Consider the following 24,980-nt stretch of genomic DNA (forward strand, 5'->3'; position numbering starts at 1 on the left):
AGCCCACCACCCATGTTGTTGTGTTCAGCCCACCACCCATGTTGTAGTGTTCAGCCCACCACCCATGTTGTTGTGTTCAGCCCACCACCATGTTGTTGTGTTCAGCCCACCACCCATGTTGTTGTGTTCAACCCACCACCCATGTTGTTGTGTTCAGCCCACCACCCATGTTTTTGTGTTCAGCCCACCACCCATGTTGTGTTCAGCCACCACCCATGTTGTTGTGTTCAGCCCACCACCCATGTTGTTGTGTTCAGCCCACCCATGTTGTGTTCAGCCCACCACCCATGTTGTTGTGTTCAGCCCACCACCCATGTTGTTGTGTTCAGCCCACCACCCATGTTGTTGTGTTCAGCCCACCACCCATGTTGTTTGTGTTCAGCCCACACCCCATGTTATTGTTCAGCCCACCACCCATGTTGTTGTGTGTTCAGCCCACCACCATGTTTTTGTGTTCAGCCCACCACCCATGTTTTTGTGTTCAGCCCACCACCCATGTTGTGTTCAGCCCACCACCCATTTTGTTGTGTTCAGCCCACCACCCATGTTGTTGTGTTCAGCCACCACCCATGTTGTTGTGTTCAGCCCACCACCATGTTGTAGTGTTAGCCCACCACCCATGTTGTGTTGTTCACCCACCACCCATTTTGTTGTGTTCAGCCCACCACCCATGTTTTTGTGTTCAGCCCACCACCATGTTTTTTGTGTTCAGCCACCCATGTTGTAGTGTTCAGCCCACCACCCATGTTGTGTTCAGCCCACCACCCATGTTGTTGTGTTCAGCCCACCACCCATGTTGTTGTGTTAGCCCACCACCATGTTGTTGTGTTCAGCCCACCACCCATGTTGTTGTGTTCAGCCCACCACCCATTTGTTGTGTTCAGCCCACCACCCATGTTGTGTTCAGCCCACCACCCATGTTGTAGTGTTCAGCCCACCACCCATGTTGTTGTGTTCAGCCCACCACCCATGTTGTTGTGTTCAGCCCACCATCCATGTTGTTGTTGTTAAAAAGTTATTACTGCGTTTTAACTAAGGTCTTTATTTTAATCGGGTAACAAGACTAGTGATAAAGACCATCAATTAAAAATTATCTGATAGAACTCTCTCCATGTTACACTGGCTTATCGACCAATATCATTTCCATAACAGGTTTATCTCCTCCATTTCGTGTTTAATAAATATAAAAGTTTTCTGTATAAACGGTACAGTTGTTGTAACCTCAAATAACATACTATTGTTGCATCCTTAAGTTGAACAGTGTTGGCAGGTGCTGATTTGGTCGGTCCGCGCGCCGTGACGCAGCCAAAGTTATTTTATATATCAACATATTTAAGTCTTTCTTTAATTTGTTGTATTTTTAGCTCGACCGACTTTCCCACAAGACACAGGATGCGCCACTAACTTAACACCACCAGTCAAATATGCAAAACTAAAACGCATTTGAAAATTACTCCGACATCAAACGCTAAAATTCCCGTTTTCTCTAAGATAAGTTTTAGTACTGATATTACCCAAACAGCTCTAACTTAACCACACACACACACACACATCTATTGTAGAATAGGGTTGCCATACGTCCGTATTTTCCCGGACATGTCCTCCATTTAGGTCTCGAAATCTTCATCCGGAAGGAATTTTTAAAATTCTTCAAAAGTCCGGAATTTCAGCTTCCATCATTTTCTCCACGGAAAAAAAAAACGAAACTGTAATGACGAGAGAGAGAGAGAGAGAGAGAGAGAGAAGAGAGAGAGAGAGAGGGAAGGTGGAAACCGTAGAGATCTCGTTCAGTTTTGTGCAGCTGATAAGTCACTTGTACGCCTGTAGAGTGTTGTCAACTAGCTGTCAAATATTTGATTGATAAGGGTAGAAGGATGAAGTGTTTTGACCAAGTTAGTGAACTGAAGCAGTTTGTGGAACATTACAAAGTGATGAAGAATTTAGTAATCTGCCAACACATAAAAAGTGGACCAGATACTTTGAAAAATCAAAGAACATTGAATGCCACTCAGAATTGCTAAGAATTGCACAATTTTTCTATATCATCTCACAATGCAAATGTAGAAAGGGTTTTTCACTGATGCAAAGTCAATGGACAAAGGAAAGGAACAAATTGAGTGTTGAAACAATGAAAGGCATTCTGGCTGTACAGTACGACTTCCGAGAAACACCTTGCAGTGACTTCTATACCTTTCTAAAGAGCAATCAGCCAATACTGAAAAGATCCGATCTACAGAAAATATGCATGGGCACACCAAGTCACACCACAGTGGGGGAAGAAGACTGCAGCTAAGGGAATAAAGATGTTTAGCCTTACAAACGTATTTTTTTTTTTAAGATTTCTATACCATGTATGTTGTATATTAGCCTGTGTGTGTGCCGGGCGGGGAGGGGGATGTCTTCCGGAGCGTCCTCTTTTTTTAATGTTCAGATATAGCAACCCTATTGTAGAACATTATACCTAACTATTGTCTTAATGAGCTGCGTTACCACCATACTGGTTAAACCGTTAAACAATATAGAGTATGATAGTACAGTGCCGCACCGCCCAGCTGTGACAATTGTGCTCCATGACGTATAATTTCCTGTTCGCGTGGTGCACTTTCCGTTACACGACGAAGAGTACAATAATATATATATATATATATATATATATATATATATATATATATATATATATATATATATATATATATATATATATATATATATATATATATAGTGTCTTAATGTGTCGAAAGAATGACGTAAGGTGTGGCTACTCCTGCACAGTGTTTCTTTGTAGTGTAAAGTGAGTATAATCACTTTAAAATTTATACCTACATCAAACACCTTATGTGGTACTCATACTAGTTGACAATTGCCAAATTATACATGAAACTGGTCCTTGCTACTGACATTCTTGCATAATAATATAGCAATTATCTAAGTATTATTATATTACCGAACAACACGCGGCAAAGTAACACAAACAAACAGAATATATCAGTATGTTATGTCAACACTGTAAAGTCAAGGAACCCAAAAACATTCCCATTTCTTCTAATTATTTTTTCATTGTTACAAATTTCATGGGAATTCCGACCTGAAACGTGGAACACAAATTGGTGGCAATGTGGGAACCGTGGACGTGTCCCAGTAAAAACGGCGTATACTTGGGAGACTAGACGTGCCCCACACAAAAACAGTCACTATTATTCCTACCAGTACAGTACACTGTCGTGATTAGTAATTTACCAAACCACAACACAAATGCCAGACTAAGCAATATTCAACAGCACACCCAACTGGCTAACGGGTGTGGTGTCGTATGTTTGGTTCTGTACTGTGTGTTGCCTGGTATAATAATTTATTTTCTTAACACTGTGTCAGTACTGCCTTGACTCTCCCAGTGTTCCCATAAAAGTTGATTTTGTTACCGTACTCAAGCAAGTGTACTCCTTATGGCTTATGCCTGGCTACAAGACATGGGATGTTTATGGGTGTACTGATGTGTTCCTGTAGCCGTAAATTAGGTGTGAATTACATCTGTGTACTAGGAATACCACAGAGAGGCAAATAAACACACTACTGAATTATGCACTAGGCTAGGGCATGGGATAAATATTAAAACAAAGCCGGCAGAGGTTGGGATATTAATAACGCGTAGCACAATCCCAGAGGCGTATACAATACAGTATTAACCCTGAGACAGACTAACAACTATTAGGGTATCGTATGCATGTACACGGGCCAGCGGGCAATGAGACCTACAATATGGGATGGCGTATAATAGGGAAATTACAACCCAATCATCAATGTATAGGAAGAAAAACACAGCTCATCCTAAAATCGCTTACAAAAAGAAAAGTAAAAAACTGAGCCAAAATAAATGTTACTTTTCTTTTCCAGCAGTGAGACACGACAGTTGTTTCAATCACCTCTGGCGTGTACAATAGTCATCCTTGACTACGATGACTTACTTACCCAACACTTACACGATTCTCACATTATAACACCTCATCGTCCCCAAGGCGTTAAATCATCTTACTCAAAGGGGTTAAGTCATTGTACTCAGTGGGATTAATTTATTGTACTCAAGGGGTTAAGTTATCGTACTCAACTTTTACTTTTTACTTTTATCCTCTTCGCCACTAATCGGCTCGTTAGCCGCTTGGGCGATCGGTCACGTCTCTGATTACTTTTCCTTTTTCATTTATCTTCTTCACCAAAAGATCGGCTGGCTAGCCGTCCGGGCGATCGGTCACGTCTCAGTCACGCACTGTTGGCAAATACTGAGCAGTGAGCATGCACCGGCTCCTGAATGTACCTGAACCCGCTCCAGTGTTGGTCAAGTCCCGTCTTGAAAGAGCTCGCACCCGGTGCCGTCACAACACTCTCTGGTAGATTGTTCCAAGAGTTTACAACCCTCACTCCGAAAAAGTTTGCCCTCACATTTTTCTGGACTTGCGGCTTCTTCAATCTTGAGCTGTGACCCCTTGTGAGGCGAGCGTCCGCCAGCTCCAAGTAAGGACACTTGACTGAGTAGTGCCCCCTGAGATGCTTATACTCCAATCTCTCAGGGTAGCTGAGGTGCCGAAGTGACAGTACTGCAGATGGGGAAGCACTTCACTCCTGAAGATCGTTACGAGGGACGGACCGTCTAGATATCTGAACGACCTTCTTATAAGACCCAATAATTTATTTGCCTGATTTACCTTCTTCTCGCAATGGCCCGAGAACTTCAGCTCATTGTCAACATACACACCTAGGTCCTTCTCACTTTCAGTCTCAACTAGTGCAGTTTCTTCATCCCGTTGGGACATATGATACGCTTCCTTACCGTTAGTACGCCCCAGGTGCATCCTCTTACACTTCGTGACATTGAATCTCAGCAGCCATTTCTTCGACCATTCCTGGAGCCCACAGAGGTCCTTCTGCAGCTCTTCACAGTTCGCTTGGTTCTTAATTTCCCGAAATAACTTGGCGTAATCGGCAAACATTTGCATGGAGGAGTGTACAACGTCAGGCATGTCATTTATGAAACAAACAAACAACAGCGGGCCCAATACACTGCCCTGTGGTACCCCGCTTGTGATAGTTACCGATCACGATTTCGTGCCATTAATCACCACACACTGCTTGCGGTCATGTAGAAAGTCTTCTATCCAATTGTAACGAGGCATACTCACAAGAAGAGGATTACATATATAGGTAGAATATTTAGAGAGAGAGTATAAAGAGAGGAATGATTTGGTAGCGTGGCCGTGTTAGTTATTTACTCCATCAATAAACACGGCGGGGCCGTGTGACATGAGAGGGGTGTTAGTTGATTTGTGGCCCCTTGACTTGGGCTGTGTACGCCCCAGGTGCATCCTCTTACACTTCGTGACATTGAATCTCAGCAGCCATTTCTTCGACCATTCCTGGAGCCCACAGAGGTCCTTCTGCAGCTCTTCACAGTTCGCTTGGTTCTTAATTTCCCGAAATAACTTGGCGTAATCGGCAAACATTTGCATGGAGGAGTGTACAACGTCAGGCATGTCATTTATGAAACAAACAAACAACAGCGGGCCCAATACACTGCCCTGTGGTACCCCGCTTGTGATAGTTACCGATCACGATTTCGTGCCATTAATCACCACACACTGCTTGCGGTCATGTAGAAAGTCTTCTATCCAATTGTAACGAGGCATACTCACAAGAAGAGGATTACATATATAGGTAGAATATTTAGAGAGAGAGTATAAAGAGAGGAATGATTTGGTAGCGTATTATTTGTCCATCACACGGCTGTGAGGACACTGGGCTAGGGGTCGACCTAATGGAGGTGATGTTTGAGATGTAAAGAGGATGTATTATGAGGATATTACAATGATGTGAACAGTACACCTGATGTTATAAAGTGAAGTAATAATTATACTAGTGTGTGGTGATAAAAGCCCATCAGGCATTACGCTTAGTGACGTCCACTCTCTCACCAAAACAGGTATCCACGCGTCCAGAGCGTCGGCCATTACCACCACTGTGAATCTGTGGATACCCTACAGGTAGTCACCCAAAAAAGTCCTTTCGCGAACCACGATTCAGACTAGTGAACCCGAAGCAGTAGACACTGATATATTATTCTGTCCATAAATGCTTCGGATTCAAGAGTCTGAATCTCGGGGTTCATGGTTCGCGACAGGACTTTTTTGGGTGACTACATATCACCACCCAGGATAGGAGAAAATAATTGTATGTTTGAGAAGTTTCGCGGTCGCTACGTGGAGCGATCTAATAATACCAGGCGTGGAACCAGTACTGGTATGATAACTTGGGAAGTATCTCATCTACTCAGCAAGAGTAGAGTGTGAACGAGGTACCTGGTATGTGTACCTAAGAATACCAAGGGATTAAGTTATTGTACTCACGTCGTTAAGTCATCATGTTCAAGGGGTAGGTCGATGAGATTTATGATCTTATGTGCCTGAATCTGCACTTTTCTAACTTATTTCAGTGGCCGAGAAAAAAGCAAGAAGAGGCTGGACATTGTAATAGGAAGTCTCAGATCTTCATGTAATAATAATAATAATAATAATAATAATAATAATAATAATAATTAACGGTTTATTGAAAGAGCTTGGCAGCCAGAAGGCTGAAAATATACAGTTACATAATTGGGGAATGGGTTTCGAATTACAAATAATATACAAATAACATAAGTGATATAAATAAGATATATAATAACTAGATGGGGAAATGCTCAAACTACAGTTCATTTCAACATAGTGACAGTGCAAGACGTAGTATTTAATGGGAGTGAATACACTGGTTTATTACAAGTTATTGATAATTTTTACAATGGTTGGGACTGGGCTGTTCTTATAGCGATCAGTTCGTGCACGTATGGGCTGGATGAGGTGTTGGCAGTCGACAGTAACGGTGTACGTGGGCCACAACACAGCTGATAGTGATCCATATTGGAGGCGTACCTTACAGTATGTGTCAGGAGTACCTTATGTGTTAGGGGTACCTTATGTGTTGTAGATACTGTGTGTAGAGGCCATAGCGTAACTCTGAGTCTCTGTACCTTCCTCACGTGTTAGATACATACACTAATAACACTTCTCCTTATGTGTGTAGAACGAGACTCAAAGTGTCAGTCACTCAGCTTGGTGAAACACATGAAGATAACAACAAAATATAAAGCGAGTGTCACATTAGATAATATACTTTTAATGCCATGATGGTCAACGACAGATAGTGATCACTTTGTTATCCGCTTATCAGGACGGCTACCATAATCAAGAAATTTTATCTCGCGCATTAATAAAATAAACCGGAAAAATATCAACAACTAGGCAGCTCAACTAATAATTTTTCGGGCCATACAAACAAACAAACCAACCAACCAACCACCTAACTAAACTAAACTAAACTAAACCCAACCTAACCTAACCTAAATCACTCTTATGATCGATATAATTAGATAATTTCGTATAGTCTGATCCCCCCCCAAAATTCGGTAAACAAATGAATATATGGGCGTTTTAATGGTGGTGTTCGTGGACTTGTTACAACATCGGTCCTCGTGGGTCATATCTCCCTTGGTGAATGATCGAATACTTTGTCATGAATCATGCAAACTCGTCCTGCAGCTGATCCAAGTGTCCCTCTCCTTCCTCTTACAGTGGAGGTGAGTCGTTATATACACCTGCACACGTCTTGTATTCACCTGTGTATCTCCCCATCACTAGTTGTTAAATGATTTCATGACAGAGAAACACTATGGGTGGGTGGATGGTGTGGCGTGGGTGGGTGGATGGTGTGGCGTGGGTGGGTGGATGGTGTGGCGTGGGTGGGTGGATGGTGACGTGACGTGGTGGATGGTGTGGATGGTGGGTGGCGTGGGTGCCATGGTATGGTGTGACTAAAGGAACCCGTGGTGGTGGATGGTGTGGCGCCCCGTCGTGGTGGGTGGATGGTGTGGCGTGGGTGGGTGGATGGTGTGACCATCCCGTGGGTATGGTGGCGCCTCTGGGTGGGTGGATGGTGTGGCGTGGGTGGGTGGATGGTGTGGCGTGGGTGGGTGGATGGTGTGGCGTGGGTGGGTGGATGGTGTGACGTGGGTGGGTGGATGGTGTGGCGTGGGTGCCAGTAGCTAAAGGAACCCTCGCCCCTCTTCATCCATCCCTGGGTACGCCTCTACTATAGTATTCCGATTTCAGGTGTGTCCTCAGGCAGCGCGGGGGTTGGGGGTTACTGAGCATCCCCTCACATTCCGTGCAAGGAGGGAGGAGCGCCGCTTTACGGTGCTCCAGTGTCACCTTGATGTAACTTTATAACTGTGAGGGAGGCGGCCGGGGTCATCTAAGTATTATGAAGAGTCAGATATACCCAGGGTGATCCTTTTCTCTGTTGGCAACTATAGAACGTGATAATTACAGTATTACAGAACCAAATGATCCAAACAGGCAGCTTTACAGAGTCCAATAAATACAGTGAGACGTTGATAGTGACTGAAGGTGAGGTATGGTGAGGCAGCTTCCCAGACCTTGTGATCTATTAATACTTCTCTCCCAACATCTCACCTCTCAACACTCTGGACTCCTAACATCACTGGGCTACTGATCATCCCGACTTACTTAACCAACAAACAAGTTAAATAATTCATCAAACTTCGTTGTCGTTCACACTGTATAAAATGTGGCGAATAAAACTCAATTAGGAATAATGAACTTACAACATGCGGGCAGCTGCTGGTGAGCGCCACCTGCACGACGCGTTGTTATACTGCCTCTACACAACACACGGTGGGCACGTTATAACACAGTGATACAGTAATTAAAAGTTGTCAATATTATCAAACTTTAGGCAATTTTGTCAACCTCATTATTAGAGACAAAAGGTTCTTGATGAGATTAAATATAAGTTTAACGATGACTTTATTTCTCCTAATAATAATATACCTGTATGTGTAAAGGGATAGTGTTCCTTCCTCTATACAGGGTGTATCACAACGTTGTCCGACTCCCAATGGTTACGGAGCTATACCAAGGGGAGGTGTATGTGTACTGCAATCAAGGGAATTAAAAGAACATGACAAACAACAAGTATCCCCATCACACACCCCACGTAGTACTCGTTAATGAATGTCAATGGGATAACCACAGCTACTTGATAGGAGTACACCATTAGGCGACACACGTGCATTCCCTGACTGCACTCATTGCTATATATCAGTGACTTAATCTTCATCGACTTAATGAAACAAAACATAATTATAGAAGAAAAAATCCCAGGAATGAGTGAAGCTAACTTGGCTTGTTTTGTTGTGTACAGTACATAATCATACGACTTCTGCTTAATTTATTGTTGAACATTTCTTCGTATTGATGAAGTTAATCTTACCTGTAACACACACACACACACACACACACACACACACACACACACACACACACAATAGACAGGGTGTACATTGCATTGTTGCCCAGACCAGTTTTTTGGGGGCGTGATATACTCGGGATAGAGAATGTGATGATTCATGTGGACTCAGGTCTTCAGCCCCTAGCTTCACGCAGTGCACGATACCCTCACTATCCCCAACATCTCTCTGGTTAATTAACAGCAACACAGACATTTACATTTAAAACATAAAGAAAACCACAAAAATTAACTTTCTGTCAAAGAGGATGAGTAAGACGGTGAACTGGACCCATGTAAGTGGTGCAGAACACAACCAGTGACTATAAAAATACAAAGGTTTTCTGTTTATCTTAATGTAACATGTAAGGATTAACCTCCTCTATAACATTTAGATAAAATTATAAAGTATCTTTTTATACACTTATACGCAATTATATATACTGTATTTCAGCATTAGTTATACTTCGACATTCTTATTCCAGCGCGCGTGATCAGCTGAACCAAAACAAACAATGACGCAGCGTGCTACTATACTACTATAAATACTGTACTAACTTTACTGACCTTCCTACCGTACCCAAAGGCCTGAAACTTTCCTCTGAGTCTGTGTCTTCTTTATTGGCTGGTTTACTCCATGTCATCTGGGTCAAAAGGTCACCTAACCCTAACATCGTTCTTAAATAACTAGAGCAAGCAGTGATCTACAGCTGTCAGTCTGAATGACCTACCACCAGTGTCCCACAACAGGATATTGTCAACCCACCCACCGCTCAGTGTCATGCCGTACGCTACTACTGTATAAGTCACTGCACGCCACTATAAGCCACTACACGCCACTATAACCCACTACTCGCCACTAAAAGCCACTACACTCCACTATAAGCCACTACACTCCACCATATACTACTACACGTCACTATAGACCACTAAACGCAACGAAACGGTTACAATAAGCCACTACACGCCACAATAAACCACTGAACGCCCACTACACGTCACTAAAGACCACTAAACGCAGCTAAACGGTTATAATAAGCCACTACCCATCACAATACACCACTAAACGCCCACCACACGCCAAAGCAACACACGCCTCAGGAACTCCATTACAGCCTATGTTATATTTCAAAAATAAACATCCAATTTTTCATCATCAATACTAACATCAACGCTACACAGATTTTAACTATTCTTCCCGGGCATGAACTATTCTTCCCGGATAAAAAATATTTTCCCGGGCAAAAACTATTCTTCCCGGGCATAAACAATCACCCTAAACACTCAAAATGGCCGCCAGTTTTCAAGGGTGTAGCATTTCTTACCAAACACTAAATTTTCATTAAAAACCTAACGATAACCTTCGAATAAGTTAGACTGACCGATAACTGAGTACACCCGATAACCGATAAATACCCGATAATGACCAGGAGTTGTGGTAAAAGTGATCAGATAATGTAAAAGTGAACCCAACGTCAGGGCAACCAATTACCATCGATCTACCAAGTCAGGGCAGCCAATCACCATCGACCTACCAAGTCAACATCAGGGCCGCCAATCTTAATAATAACATGGGTTTTTGGCGAGTGTTCAGCCTGCATGAACGTAATGCTTCAGGGAATGTCATATTAAGGTTCCTCTTGATAAAATACCCAAACTAATCTCTGTCATACGTTCTAAAAATAAACTATACTCTTATGTTATTGTCTTATATCAGAGATGGCTGCCACCAGAGTGATAGACCTTTTTTTGTTATTGTTGTTGATGCTGTGACTACGTATCAGTTCTTCCTCGACACAATGACTAAACCCCACCAGAATAACTACCACCTTTGCCACTTGTTTTGGTTGACTGATGCTCCTAACAAAGAGGATTGTTATCATTTATTGTCAAGTCATTCTTTTACCATGTATATACAGTAAACTAGCCACGAAAATAACAGGCTAACATTGTTGCCATACAATACAGAGATTGGCGAAAACATCTTGCTGTTAAATACCATAAATACTGACTAGGATCTTGTCTAGGCTTTTGGTCGACACAATTTCTCCTGCATCATTAGTGTCCGCTGTGATAAATGTTTCCTCCTCAACGTCAAATAAGAAAAGAATCCATATCCAAACGTATAATGTCATTAACTATGTCGTGAACAAGAACACGGCTTCACGGTCGCCCTTTATGATAGATGATACGGTGCAAGTGTAACAGAACCCTTCCTCACTACCTACCACTGTAATGATCAACATACCTGTACTGTATAGTGTGCATTGGAACTTACTAACAAAACAGACAGTGGAATGAGTTGTTGTTGAACACATTATATGCTAAGAAATATAATTCGAATAATCTAAAAAATAAGGAGAACGAAAATGGCGCTGCAATCATGCTTACCAACTCTATCGAGACCAAGGACTTAAAAACAGTATTTTATCCTTGATGGAGACGACGGGAGAGGAAGTGTACATTTTGAAACCCACCACAATCTGTATGGCAACCCTTCTCTTATATGGACCATGAATTGTGATTTAAGTAACAAAATGAACCAGATAACATATAATAAACTAACTTTGAAGAAAATTTGTATTATGTACTCTGTGGTCTGGACACTGGTAATACGTGTATATGCAGTAAGGGAATCCTGAGGTTGTTATTATTGATGGTCAGACACAAACACACACGTAATATGAACTGTCCTTACACTCCCCCACCACCACCACAGCACACACACAGCTATAGAGTTTGCACACCACTCACTTACTCACTATTGCATTCTGTACCTCACTCACCAGTCATGATGAACTACCATGAACACTCACAAGATTCACAGCATCCTCATACCCAATCAACACTGAACTACCCAATCAATGCCCGAGTACCTTATCATTGTCTGCCCAATCACGAGTGAGAGGGCAATAAACAGATTCAGTACACTTAGGAGTAATATATGAGGTGTGTGACAGGTGTGTTCAGGAGGTGCATGCAGCAGGTGTGCAGGGTGGAGGGCCTGCAGCCTTCCCCAGCACACTGCCACAGGGCCTCAGTGAGTTTCGACCAGCGTCTCAGTCTCTCTGTTACTGTTTCCCATCTTTATCTTCGTTACGTTATAAGACCACATCTAACACTATATTTATCTTCTTTATAAGACCACACGGGCTGTCATCTGATGTCACTGTCAGAAACTTATGACACACAACCACGTTCCTAAACTATAATTTAAATGTATTATTGGCTGAAAAAATGAGAGATATGACGTCTGTTATGTGAGGGAAGGAAGATAGTTTTTTTTTTAATCTTATAATATTAAATTTAGGTCCTAAAGGAGATAATTTTCACGAGTTTCTAAATTAAGACAACTAAATACTTGAATAATATCAATGAATGACTGTGATAAATTCTTTACTTCTTCGTAATACAACCTTTACCGTAATACACCTCTCGGCAATACCACACAGCGTTGTCTCGGGGACTTGCAATACATAAACTGTCAGTGTATAAAGTTACAGTAACATCTTCTCTAGTACCTCTACTGTACCCAATATTACCGTCGCCTCAGTAAGTGGTACGAGCCATCTGATGACGTCACGCTTGTGTACTTGTTAAACGAGTCTACGATACTGAACACCCTAACACTGTACTGCACCACTATTACACTGTACTACTATTACACTGTGCGACTATAACACTGTTCTTTTTTTTCAGCTTGCAGTGTCAATTACAGCTCCAAGAGATATGATACCTCACTGACTGACACTCCCAAGATAACAACAATGATGTGACACTCCCAAGATAACAACAATGATCTGACACGCCCAAGATAACACAACAATGATGTGACACTCCCAAGATAACAACAATGATGTGAAACTCCCAAGATAACAACAATGATGTGACACTCCCAAGATAACACAACAATGATGTGACACTCCCAAGATAACAACAATGATGTGACACTCCCAAGATAACAACAATGATGTGAAACTCCCAAGATAACAACAATGATGTGACACTCCCAAGATAACAACAATGATCTGACACGCCCAAGATAACACAACAATGATGTGACACTCCCAAGATAACAACAATGATCTGACACGCCCAAGATAACACAACAATGATGTGACACTCCCAAGATAACAACAATGATGTGACACTCCCAAGATAACAACAATGATGTGAAACTCCCAAGATAACAACAATGATCTGACACTCTCAAGATAACAACAATGATGTGACACTCCCAAGATAACAACAATGATCTGACACGCCCAAGATGACACATAATGAACTGACACTTCCAAGATAACAACAATGATGTGACACTCCCAAGATAACAACAATGATGTGACACTCCCAAGATAACAACAATGATCTGACACGCCCAAGATGACACATAATGAACTGACACTTCCAAGATAACAACAATGATCTGACACTCCCAAGATAACAACAATGATCTGACACGCCCAAGATAACAACAATGATGTGACACGCCCAAGATAACAACAATGATGTGACACTCCCAAGATAACAATGATCTGACACGCCCAAGATAACAACAATGATCTGACACGCCCAAGATAACAATGATGTGACACCCCAAGATAACAACAATGATCTGACACGCCCAAGATAACAACAATGATGTGACACTCCCAAGATAACAACAATGATCTGACACGCCCAAGATGACACATAATGAACTGACACTTCCAAGATAACAACAATGATGTGACACTCCCAAGATAACAACAATGATGACACTCCCAAGATAACAACAATGATCTGACACTCAAGATAACAACAATGATCTGACACGCCCAAGATAACAACAATGATGTGACACTCCCAAGATAACAACAATGATGTGACACTCCCAAGATAACAACAATGATGCGACACTCCCAAGATAACAACAATGATCTGACACGCCCAAGATAACAACAATGATGTGACACTTCCAAGATAACAACAATGATGTGATACACTCCCAAGATAACAACAATGATGTGACACTCCCCAAGATAACACAACAATGATGACACTCCCAAGATAACAACAATGATGTGACACTCCCAAGATAACACAACAATGATGTGACACTCCCAAGATAACAACAATGATCTGACACGCCCAAGATAACAACAATGATGTGAAACTCCCAAGATAACAACAATGATGTGACACGCCCAAGATAACAACAATGATGTGACACTCCCAAGATAACAACAATGATGTGACACTCCCAAGATAACAACAATGATGTGACACGCCCAAGATAACAACAATGATGTGACACGCCCAAGATAACAACAATGATGTGACACTCCCAAGATAACAACAATGATGTGACACGCCCAAGATAACAACAACGATGTGACACTCCCAAGATAACAACAATGATGTGACACTCCCAAGATAACAACAATGATCTGACACGCCCAAGATAACAACAATGATGTGACACTCCCAAGATAACAACAATGATGTGACACTTCCAAGATGACACAACAATGATCTGACACTCCCAAGACGAGACAAAGCAGCTGGCAGATGTTCAAACGAAAATCGTGCACGAGAATAAATCCGAAGTAATGATTACGTCTGGCCGGCAGCACACCCAGCAGCCCTGCCAGATGATGAGACCCACACCTGTTACCTCCTCCCACACACACCTGTCCTGCCCGCACACCTGTCCTGCCCTCACACCTGTTACCTCCTCCCCACCACACACCTGTCCTGCCCGCACACCTGTTACCTCCTCCCACACACACCTGTCCTGCCCTCACACCTGTTACCTCCTCCCACACACACCTGTCCTGCCCCTCACACCTGTTACCTCCTCCCACACACACCTGTCCTGCCCTCACACCTGTTACCTCCTCCCACACACACCTGTCCTGCCCTCACACCTGTTACCTCCTCCCCACCACACACCTGTCCTGCCCGCACACCTGTTACCTCCTCCCACACACACCTGTCCTGCCCTCACACCTGTTACCTCCTCCCTACCACAACCACTGTCACTGAGTCTCATCATCACTGACTCTCTGTCCTCACTACTTGCCCTTGACACCCTCGACTCAGGTTGTCACACTCTTGTCTCTGAAGCCAGACACAAATATGCGTGCCTTGTTGACCGGTGTGTCAAGGTCAAACTGTTGTGGATCCCCTCTCACATAGGCCTTATAAAACATGACAGAGTTGATGCCCTCGCCAAACTCGCGTCTTACAAAGACACCGTTGAATACAATTTGGGTCTGTCAAAAAGAACCCTTAAGACTGTAATTTGGAAAGAACTTATTGATGAGTTTGACGCAAGTAGACTTGTGCAAACAGGCACTAGTCGATCCATAGTTTACCATGATGAGATGTATTAAGTGAAACATGTATATGGAGCAAGTAACAAGATCACTAGATTACAAGATGATGTAACCGCTAGATTAAGGTTAGGATATAAGTACAGGGGGTATTATTATTATTATTATCATTATTATTATTATTATTATTATTATTTATAATTTTTATAGACCTTTATTATTACTGTATGTGTATTTTCTTTTATTATAATTATTATTTTTTAAATATTGTTATTAATTTTATTATTATTATTATTTTCTTTTATTATAATTGTTATTTTGTTAAATATGTTTATATCAATTTTATTACTAGTATTATTATTATTACCATTATCATCATCATTGGCATAATTATTATTATTATTATTGTTGTTTTATTATATTTTCGCCCCCTGGGCCTTGATGTGGGTCATTAAAAATGACCCGTGCCCGGGTGGGCTAATTCTCTTAAAGAAAGAAATATAAGTACCTTTGGCAGTATGTTCCTCAAGCAGATGTAAACAAGACTAAATGTAAAGTGTGTGGATAGACATATGGCCACACACTTGAACACTACGTCCTCGACTGTGTGAAGATAGAACCTTTTAGGGACAGGTCCAAGCACACTGTGTGTGAAATGGCACAACACTTCATCTCTAATGGCAAGATAGCCGACATATTAAGATTGTATCCACTTTTTTGCACATAGTAACTATATCAGTTCTCATGTACAGAACCAAATACGCAATGTGCTTGAATACTTCTCACGTAAATGTGAATAACAAAGTGTGAGGCCAGACATACTGCCTCACAAACCTGTTGTAATTGGTTGCGTTAGGCTTACCCACGCAACCAACTCCAAAGTTTGTTTTACTAGAGATAAGACACCCGGCGAGGCATAACTGGGACATGTATTTCAATTAGTCTATGTTAGCCAGCCTTTAGGGGGGTGGGCAGTGAAACAGTGTTGTACTGTTCATCGCTTCACACCCAAAAACCTCACTCCACATCACGTGTGGGTGCCTGGTTGCAACAAGAGCAATCCAGGCTGGCCTATCAAACCTACAGTAAATGGTTAATTAATTCACGCTTACAGAGTTCTCCTGCACGACACCCGTCTACAGTGACCGTGATCGACACGAGACTAAGTGTGTTAACCTAGGTTTGTTATCCCCGTGGAAATATCACGTGTGGAAGCCTGGTTGCGACAGAAGCAATCCAGGCTGGTCTATTGCAACTAAATGGTTAATTCAAGTCAATCTTACCAGTTCTCCTGCACGACACCTGTCTACATTGACTGTCAGTAACGCGAGACTATGTGTGGTAACCCAAGAGTACTTTTTGTTGTTATGGCCGTGGAAAGAAGTTCTTGTGATGAAGCCTGGTTGTAACAAAGCAATCCAGGCTGGCAGTAAATGAATCACTTGAAGAATTAAGGCTCTGTTAAGTCATACCCACAGTAGAGTAATCACATGTGTCCCCAAGTTGGAAATTCCCTGTTTTAGAAGATTAATTTTACTACAGCGTGAATGTGTGACTAATATCCATGCAAATTGTAAATCATTGTATGGAAGCTTGACAAATAAATATAAGTGCAATTATCTGCCCGTACCTGTGATCCTATCTTATTATTACTAAAGGTAATGACGGATTGGTTATGACAAAGTATAACCAATAACTTAGATGGATGTTGAAAATTAAATGAATTCATTAAATCATCATTTATCAAGTATAAATCATGGAATGTCGAGTGGTGGAGTGAACTTCTACGTAGATACATCATAATCTCCTGTAAGTAACCAGTGTGAAGGTATCGAACTCTACGGTAAGAAATAAGAAATACGACATATTATAATCTTTATATAATATAATACACTCCTACTACCACCGACCCACCTAAAACCATGACACCTGTACTCACGCATTTGTGAATAAGTTACCCTTTATGTATAGAACTAAACAAATAATGTAATTGAAATACTGTGTAACATTCAGTGCCATAATATCCTGACAACGGGAGTTAATTATTATGACCCGTTGTAAACCATACTCTGTAATCTTTTCCGCTACCGCTCACAGGATGAGTGTGAGGTGCACAATAAAGTAGCCGCTGTAAGCGGCAAAATAAAAAAATCAATCCGTACCACACACCTGCCCTGCCTTCACACCTGTTACCTCCTCCCCACCACACACACACACCTGCTATGTCCTAGGTTCTCTTCTCTCCCTGCCATTTCTCCTCCCCAGATGTTACTTCTCCCCGCCATCTTTCCTCCCGGCATTCTCCCTCCCCCCGTTATCTCTCCTCGCCGGCTGTCTTTTCTCCCCTTCCTCGTTATCTCTCCCCGGCTGTCTCCCTACCCTCGTTATCTCTCCCCGGCTGTCTCCCATCCCTCGTTATCTCTCCCCGGCTGTCTCCCTACCCTCGTTATCTCTCCCCGGCTGTCTCCCTTCCCCTGGCTGTCTCCTCCTCGTTATCTCTCCCCGGCTGTCTCCTCTCCTCACCTCCCTTGTCTCCCTACCCTGTTATCTCTCCCCGGCTGTCTCCTCGTTATCTCTCCCCTGTCTGTCTCCCTACCCTCGTTATCTCTCCCCGGCTGTCTCCCTTCCCTGGCTGTCTCCCCTCCCTCGTTATCTCCTCTACCTCGTTATCTCTCCCCGTCATCTCTCCTTCCCCGAGTGTCTCAGCTAGGGGGTGAGAGATGTCCTGGTCGCTGCAGTGAGAGACAACAGTGGCGCCACCTACCAGCCATGATGACGATGTGTTCTCTCCACACACCACCACTCAACTGAGCTGACCCAACTCAACTACTGTCCGTCAGGCTGTCCCCTCCTCCTTCTCACCGAGCATCACCACCAACACCACAAACTAGGGCCTATCTCCACCACCACCACCACCACCACCAGCCAGGACCTACCTCCGACACTACCTTCATCACCATCACCACCCGTGATGCCTGCCTCATCACCATCACCACCCCTCCACATCTCCCTCACCACCACCCCTACTCCCTCACCACCATCTCCCTCACCACCACCCCTCCATACCTCCCTCACCATCACCACCACCCCTCCATAACTCCCTCACCACCACCACCCTCCATACCTCCCTCACCCATCACCACCTCCATAACTCCCTCACCACCACCACCCTCCTCCCCACCACCACCACCTCCATAACTCCCCCACCACCCACCCCTCCATACCTCACCATCACCACCACCTCCATCCCTCACCATCACCACCACCTCCCACACCACACCCCCTTCCATACCTCCCTCACCATCACCACCCTCCACACTCACCATCACCACCCTCCATAACTCCCTCACCACCACCACCCTTCCATACCTCCCCACCATCACCACCACCTCCATACCCCACCATCACCACCACCTCCACTCACCACCACCACCACCCCTCCATAACTCCCTCACCATCACCACCACCCCTCCACCCTCACCATCACCACCACCCCATCCTCCTCACCACCACCTCCCACACCACCACCTCCATACCTCACCATCACCACCACCTCCATAACTCACCATCACCACCACCTCCCTCACCACCACCACCTCCCACACCACCACCCCTTCCATACCTCCCTCACCACCACCACCTCCCACACCACCACCCCCTTCCATACCTCCCCCACCATCACCACCCCTCCACAACCCCCCACCACCACCACCACCTCACCACCACCCTCCACATCCCCCACCACCACCACCACCTCCCCACACCACCACCACCTTCCATACCTCCCCACCATCACCACCACCCTCCACATCTCCTCACCATCCCCACCCTCCACATCTCCTCACCACCACCCCTCCTCCTCACCACCACCTCCCACCACCCCCTCCATAACTCCCCACCACCACCACCCTCCATACCCTCACCATCACCACCACCCCCTCCATAACTCCCTCACCACCACCCCCTCCATACCTCCCCTCACCATCACCACCACCCCTCCATAACTCCCTCACCATCACCACCACCCTCACCACCACCACCTCCCACACCACCACCCCTTCCATACCTCCCTCACCATCACCACCCTCCACATCTCTCCCCAACCACCTCCCTCACCACCACCACCACCACCCTCACCATCACCACCCCTCCACATCTCCCTCACCACCACCCCTCCTCCCTCACCACCACCACCCTCACCACCACAGTCTCCACCCATCATGGCCGCCACACTAGGAAGGAAACCCCAACAGGAGAAATGAAGAGCCAACAGTGATGCCAACTCCCTACATGAGGAATCCAACTCTATCTGGTAATAGTGTTCATATATGTAGTGATCCTTAGCCCAGACAACTTGCACTACCAAGCCCAGAGACGAGTTGCAGGTGGATGATAGAGTCTTATAACACACACACACACACACACACACACACACACACACACACACACACACACACACACACACACACACACACACACACACACACACACACACACCTAATCATGAAACCAATCAACCAGGACTACCACAACCCAACACATGATAAAAAAAAAAACCCCACAACAACGACAGCCGCCACAACAACGACCATACATGACGTCCTACGAGCTAACAGACAACACCATGAGGGGGACACACACTCCTCCAGGATCTGGCGCTATCAGCAGGAGTAAAGAGGAATACAAATCATGGCCTTGTATACTTACTTTAGATGGAAGGAAGGAAAGCTGCCGAGTGTCACAGCCATCCCCCAGTGACCGCCCCCTGTAACAACAATTAGCACATTAAGATATAAAACAATACAGCACAAACAAAACTAATGGACTCAAATGAACACCAACTTTCTAATCTAGCAAAATGTGTGTGTGTGTGTGTGTGTGTGTGTGTGTGTGTGATTATTTCAACATTATATGGGTCTAAAAACATTATTATTGTAGGGAATAATCTTTTTAAACTCTCACAATTAGGATGAGATTCCTTAATACACACGTATGATATATTATCAAAGGCGTCCAAGATAGTCGTCAACATGGCCGCCACCAATGAAATCAAATTTGTTTTCCTTAATGGCCACAACACCCAAGTTTTTTGTTTTTCATTAGTCTGGTGAGTTAAGCAATACAGTGTTGTGAGGGATCTTAGTGGTGTGTTGTGAGGGATCTTAGTGGTGTGTTGTGAGGGATCTTAGTGGTGTGTTGTGAGGGATCTTAGTGGTGTGTTGTGAGGGATCTTAGTGGTGTGTTGTGAGGGATCTTAGTGGTGTTGTGAGGATCTTAGTGGTGTGTTGTGGGAGGATCTTAGTGGTGGTGTGTTGTGAGGGATCTTAGTGGTGTGTTGTGAGGGATCTTAGTGGTGTGTTGTGAGGGATCTTAGTGGTGTGTTGTGAGGGATCTTAGTGGTGTGTTGTGAGGGATCTTAGTGGTGTGTTGTGAGGGATCTTAGTGGTGTTGTGAGGGATCTTAGTGGTGTGTTGTGAGGGATCTTAGTGGTGTGTTGCTCCCATGTGTATAATGGGTCGCTGGGAAAAGGTTTCTTCGCAAATTACAAACAGTGCATGGAATCTTAATTTATCATTTCACCTTTAAACGTTCGGGCAGTTAATTGTTCTTTGTTATGAATTTTATTGTCCAGTGTTAATACAGGTGGAAACCGGAGTACTGTACCCGGAGGAAACCTGTAATGTTTGGTCGTGTCACACTGGATAACACCCTTCACCACGTGTCTAAGACTCGAACCTAGGACATAGTGGTGAGAGACACGCAAGTTACCACCACCATCCTCCTGGTCAACTACATCTACTACTTGCTGGGGTTTTATAAGGTCAGCGTCGTCATGAGTGGTCTCCAAGTGAGTCTTCTGTTACAACACCACCACTGACCCCGATGGCGTGTGGGACTAGGGTCCACAACCAGTTTGTGGCTTTATGTCTCACTAGAATGGAGCTTCTCAGCTTTCACTACAATCTGCTCAATAATGAAGTCTCTGAGTTGCATCTTGCAGTTCATGAGTGTTAAAATGACTTCTTGTGGAGGCAGGGGACCACCTGACCTAATTGGTGGCGCCGCGCCAGCTTGCCCACCTTGCTGCCCACCCGCCATAACAGCACAACACACGGCAGCTGCTGCATTTTTAGTGACTACTTTCTTCTATAGCTTATGAAATGTAAAATGTGAATTTCTTGGTCATAAAGCCCTTTAAATGGAGTCCCAGATATGATCAATCATAGGAGGTGACAGCAATCTTCCTAAATTATATCAATATACCTAAAGGTGCCACGGTGGTATCCTGTACATCTTCAATAACTTGATTTTAAAATCCTAGCAACAGAGAAGAAACAATAGGTGGAAAGTATGTCAAAGTTGAGGGTACAATAATACTTTGGTAGCCAGAGTAAGAGGCATCCTCCCCATGAAAGAAACAACAATGGTAATGATATACACTCTCCTTGGTGAAGCTGATGCACCACCTCAATGACAACTGTCTGTTTGTTATTCAGTCTGTTTTCCGGCGAAAATTTGATATTCACACACCATGGCTGGATGGTTTTTATCAGTGGTCTAGGAGTCTTCATTCCCACTAGACAAATCAAACAATATTCTTAACTTAATTTTTGATATTAAATGATGGTGGTTGTAAATCTTTCTTTTATTAAAAAAAATAACTTTTTAACGTATATACAGTACAGAGTTTTCATATTATGCGACAAAAGGTGACTTACTGTATAATAGGTCCCTCGTCCGCACCTATAATAGTATGAGGGACGTGTTCCTGCTTGACCACGACCAAGGTATAGAGTGGAGGCCGAAGGGTGAGCGATGACCATAAATTAAACACACAAGCAAGTGCCAGTGACTACCCATACACCCAAAACTGAGCCATGTGCCTGCACACTTTATTAGACCAAGTTGTTCAAGTGTCCTTTTTTTTATTGGTGTCAATAAACGAACCTCGAGCAATGTTAAAATTGGTGTGATCTACACACAACTATGACGTATTAACGGGACCATCCAATCAGCAGTCACAACCACAATTCTGATACAAACACTTTCCTATTTTGTTTTGTTTTGCTTTTTGAGCACAGCAAAGTGGAGTATCAGCGAGGCTGATGTTGGTCATGTAAGGTTAACATCTTTTTCCATCACTGAACATTGTCAAAATAACCTACCACATTCTATTCTTCTACTTCCACATGACGTCTCGTGCATCACTGACCGACAATATAGCGCTTACGCAGATGGCGCGTGACTAAAAATCCTCTACCGGTATAAAGGGTCAGCGTAAACATGCTTAACTCTCTCTTAACATAATTAAACTTCGTCAGATCGTTAGATTATTATACCAAAAAAAACCGTACCACCACAACTGTTGCTGGGAGTATCCTAAATTAAGACCCCATTTCTACCCATTCTTGACAGTCTAGCACCAAATAACAAGAGCCCTGGATCACCACTGCACAGACGTGATCAACATAAGATAAAGTTCAAGCGATGGAAAGATCAGATGAACTATGAACATAAACCAGATCAGATAAAAAAAAAACTCGAGTTAAATCACAACGTTTCTGAACATGTTAATACCTTCCTGGCCATCAATCCTCCATCACTTATTAATAAATTACGTGGTCGCGCTCATAGTTACCAATTTCACCCAAGTCCAAATATTGCTAGCATGTGACAGGTAAAGTCAGTGAGGTGTGCAAAACTCTACTAAACCTGTGTGTATGCTCTTCAGTGATTGCTACACCACTTGGTCATATGGTACATCTGTCCTCAGTGTTGGTATTACAGCTGTTGACCTGAAAATGGCTAGAGTTGTACCATACTTGTAGATGGCTAATTTAACTCACCCTTTGGAGAGAAACGATCGACAGTAACTTGCTGTCTTATACACAAGCGCCACTAAGATGTCTAATAGTCAGTCTTCGGAGTTCAAAATGAAGAACAAAGTGCAAGACACAACAGATGTTAATACAACGAGGATTTATGATCAACTAAGGTTGGGTGTTAGTGTAGGTAGGGAAAGATTTGTGGTGGAATTTTCTGTAAAATGGATTATGCTAAGTCTCATAAATCGCCTGGTCCAGACGAGGTATATGCTAGAATATTAAAAGAATGTAGAGATGAGTTGAGTAATCCATTAGCAGTTTTATTTAATAAGTCATTAGAATCGGGCCTAGTGCCAGAAGCTTGGAAACTTGCAAATGTAGTTCCGATTTTCAAAAAAGGTGATAAATCAATTGCATCAAATTACCGTCCCATTAGTCTCACGTCAATCATAGGCAAGTTGCTAGAGTCAATTATTGCTACAAAAATCAGAAGCCACCTTGAAACATTCAACTTAATTCATTCTTCTCAGCACTGGTTCACCCAGGGACGTTCTTGTCTCACAAATTTGCTTAGCTTTTTCTCAGAAGTATATGAAGCGGTAGATAATTAATAAGTCATATGATATAATTTATTTAGATTTCAGTAAAGCATTCGATAGAGTCCCTCATGAGAGATTGATAAGGAAGGTAGAAGCACATGGAATAGGTGGATCATTATTAAAATGGATTAGGTCAAAGGTCATGGTTAACTGGTAGGAAACAAAGAGTCACCATAAATGGATTTAAGTCAGACTGGGGCGCGGTCAAAAGCGGAGTTCCCCAGGGATCTGTAATAGGTATAACTAGTAGGATTAGTAAATTTGCAGATGATACCAAAATGGGGAGAGTGATAAATTCAGACAGTGACTTTGAACACCTACAAAGAGATCTAGATACCTTACATGAGTGGTCAGTAGACTGGCAAATGAATTTTAATACTGATAAATGCAAGGTACTACAGATAGGGAAGACGAATACAAACGTTAAGTATAAACTAGGTAACACGGAAATAGAAAACTCAGATTGTGAAAAAGATCTAGGTGTATTTGTTAGCAACGACTTGAAACCTAGAAAACAATGTACTAGCGTTCGCAACAAGGGCAAACAGGATTCTTGGGTTCATATCTAGGAGTGTGAGTAACAGAACTGCTGACGTTATCTTGAAACTTTACCTAGCATTAGTGAGGCCACACATGGATTATGCGGTTCAATTCTGGTGTCCTTATTATAGAATGGACATAGATTCTTTGGAGAGAGTACAAAGAAGAATGACAAAAATGATCCATAATATTAGAAACCTTCCATATGAAGAAAGACTGAAAAGCTTAGGCTTACATTCATTAGAGAGGCGTAGAGATAGGGGAGATATGATAGAGGTGTACAAGTGGGTAAGTGGGATTAGCAAGGGTAA

At 43.2% G+C, this 24,980-nt stretch overlaps 1 protein-coding gene across 1 annotated transcript in view; it reads right to left on the bottom strand.

The window, feature by feature from the left end:
* Positions 1-24,980, bottom strand: part of LOC121859975 (sodium-independent sulfate anion transporter-like) — a 102,284-nt gene that overhangs the window by 67,920 nt on the left and 9,384 nt on the right. The window contains 1 exon segment of the mRNA XM_042356956.1: positions 20,412-20,469. Within this exon segment, the coding sequence (XP_042212890.1) occupies positions 20,412-20,469 (58 nt within the window).

The sequence above is a fragment of the Homarus americanus genome, unplaced genomic scaffold (assembly GCF_018991925.1).
Source record: "Homarus americanus isolate GMGI-L3 unplaced genomic scaffold, GMGI_Hamer_2.0 scaffold38393, whole genome shotgun sequence".
Taxonomy (NCBI): Eukaryota; Metazoa; Arthropoda; class Malacostraca; order Decapoda; family Nephropidae; genus Homarus; species Homarus americanus.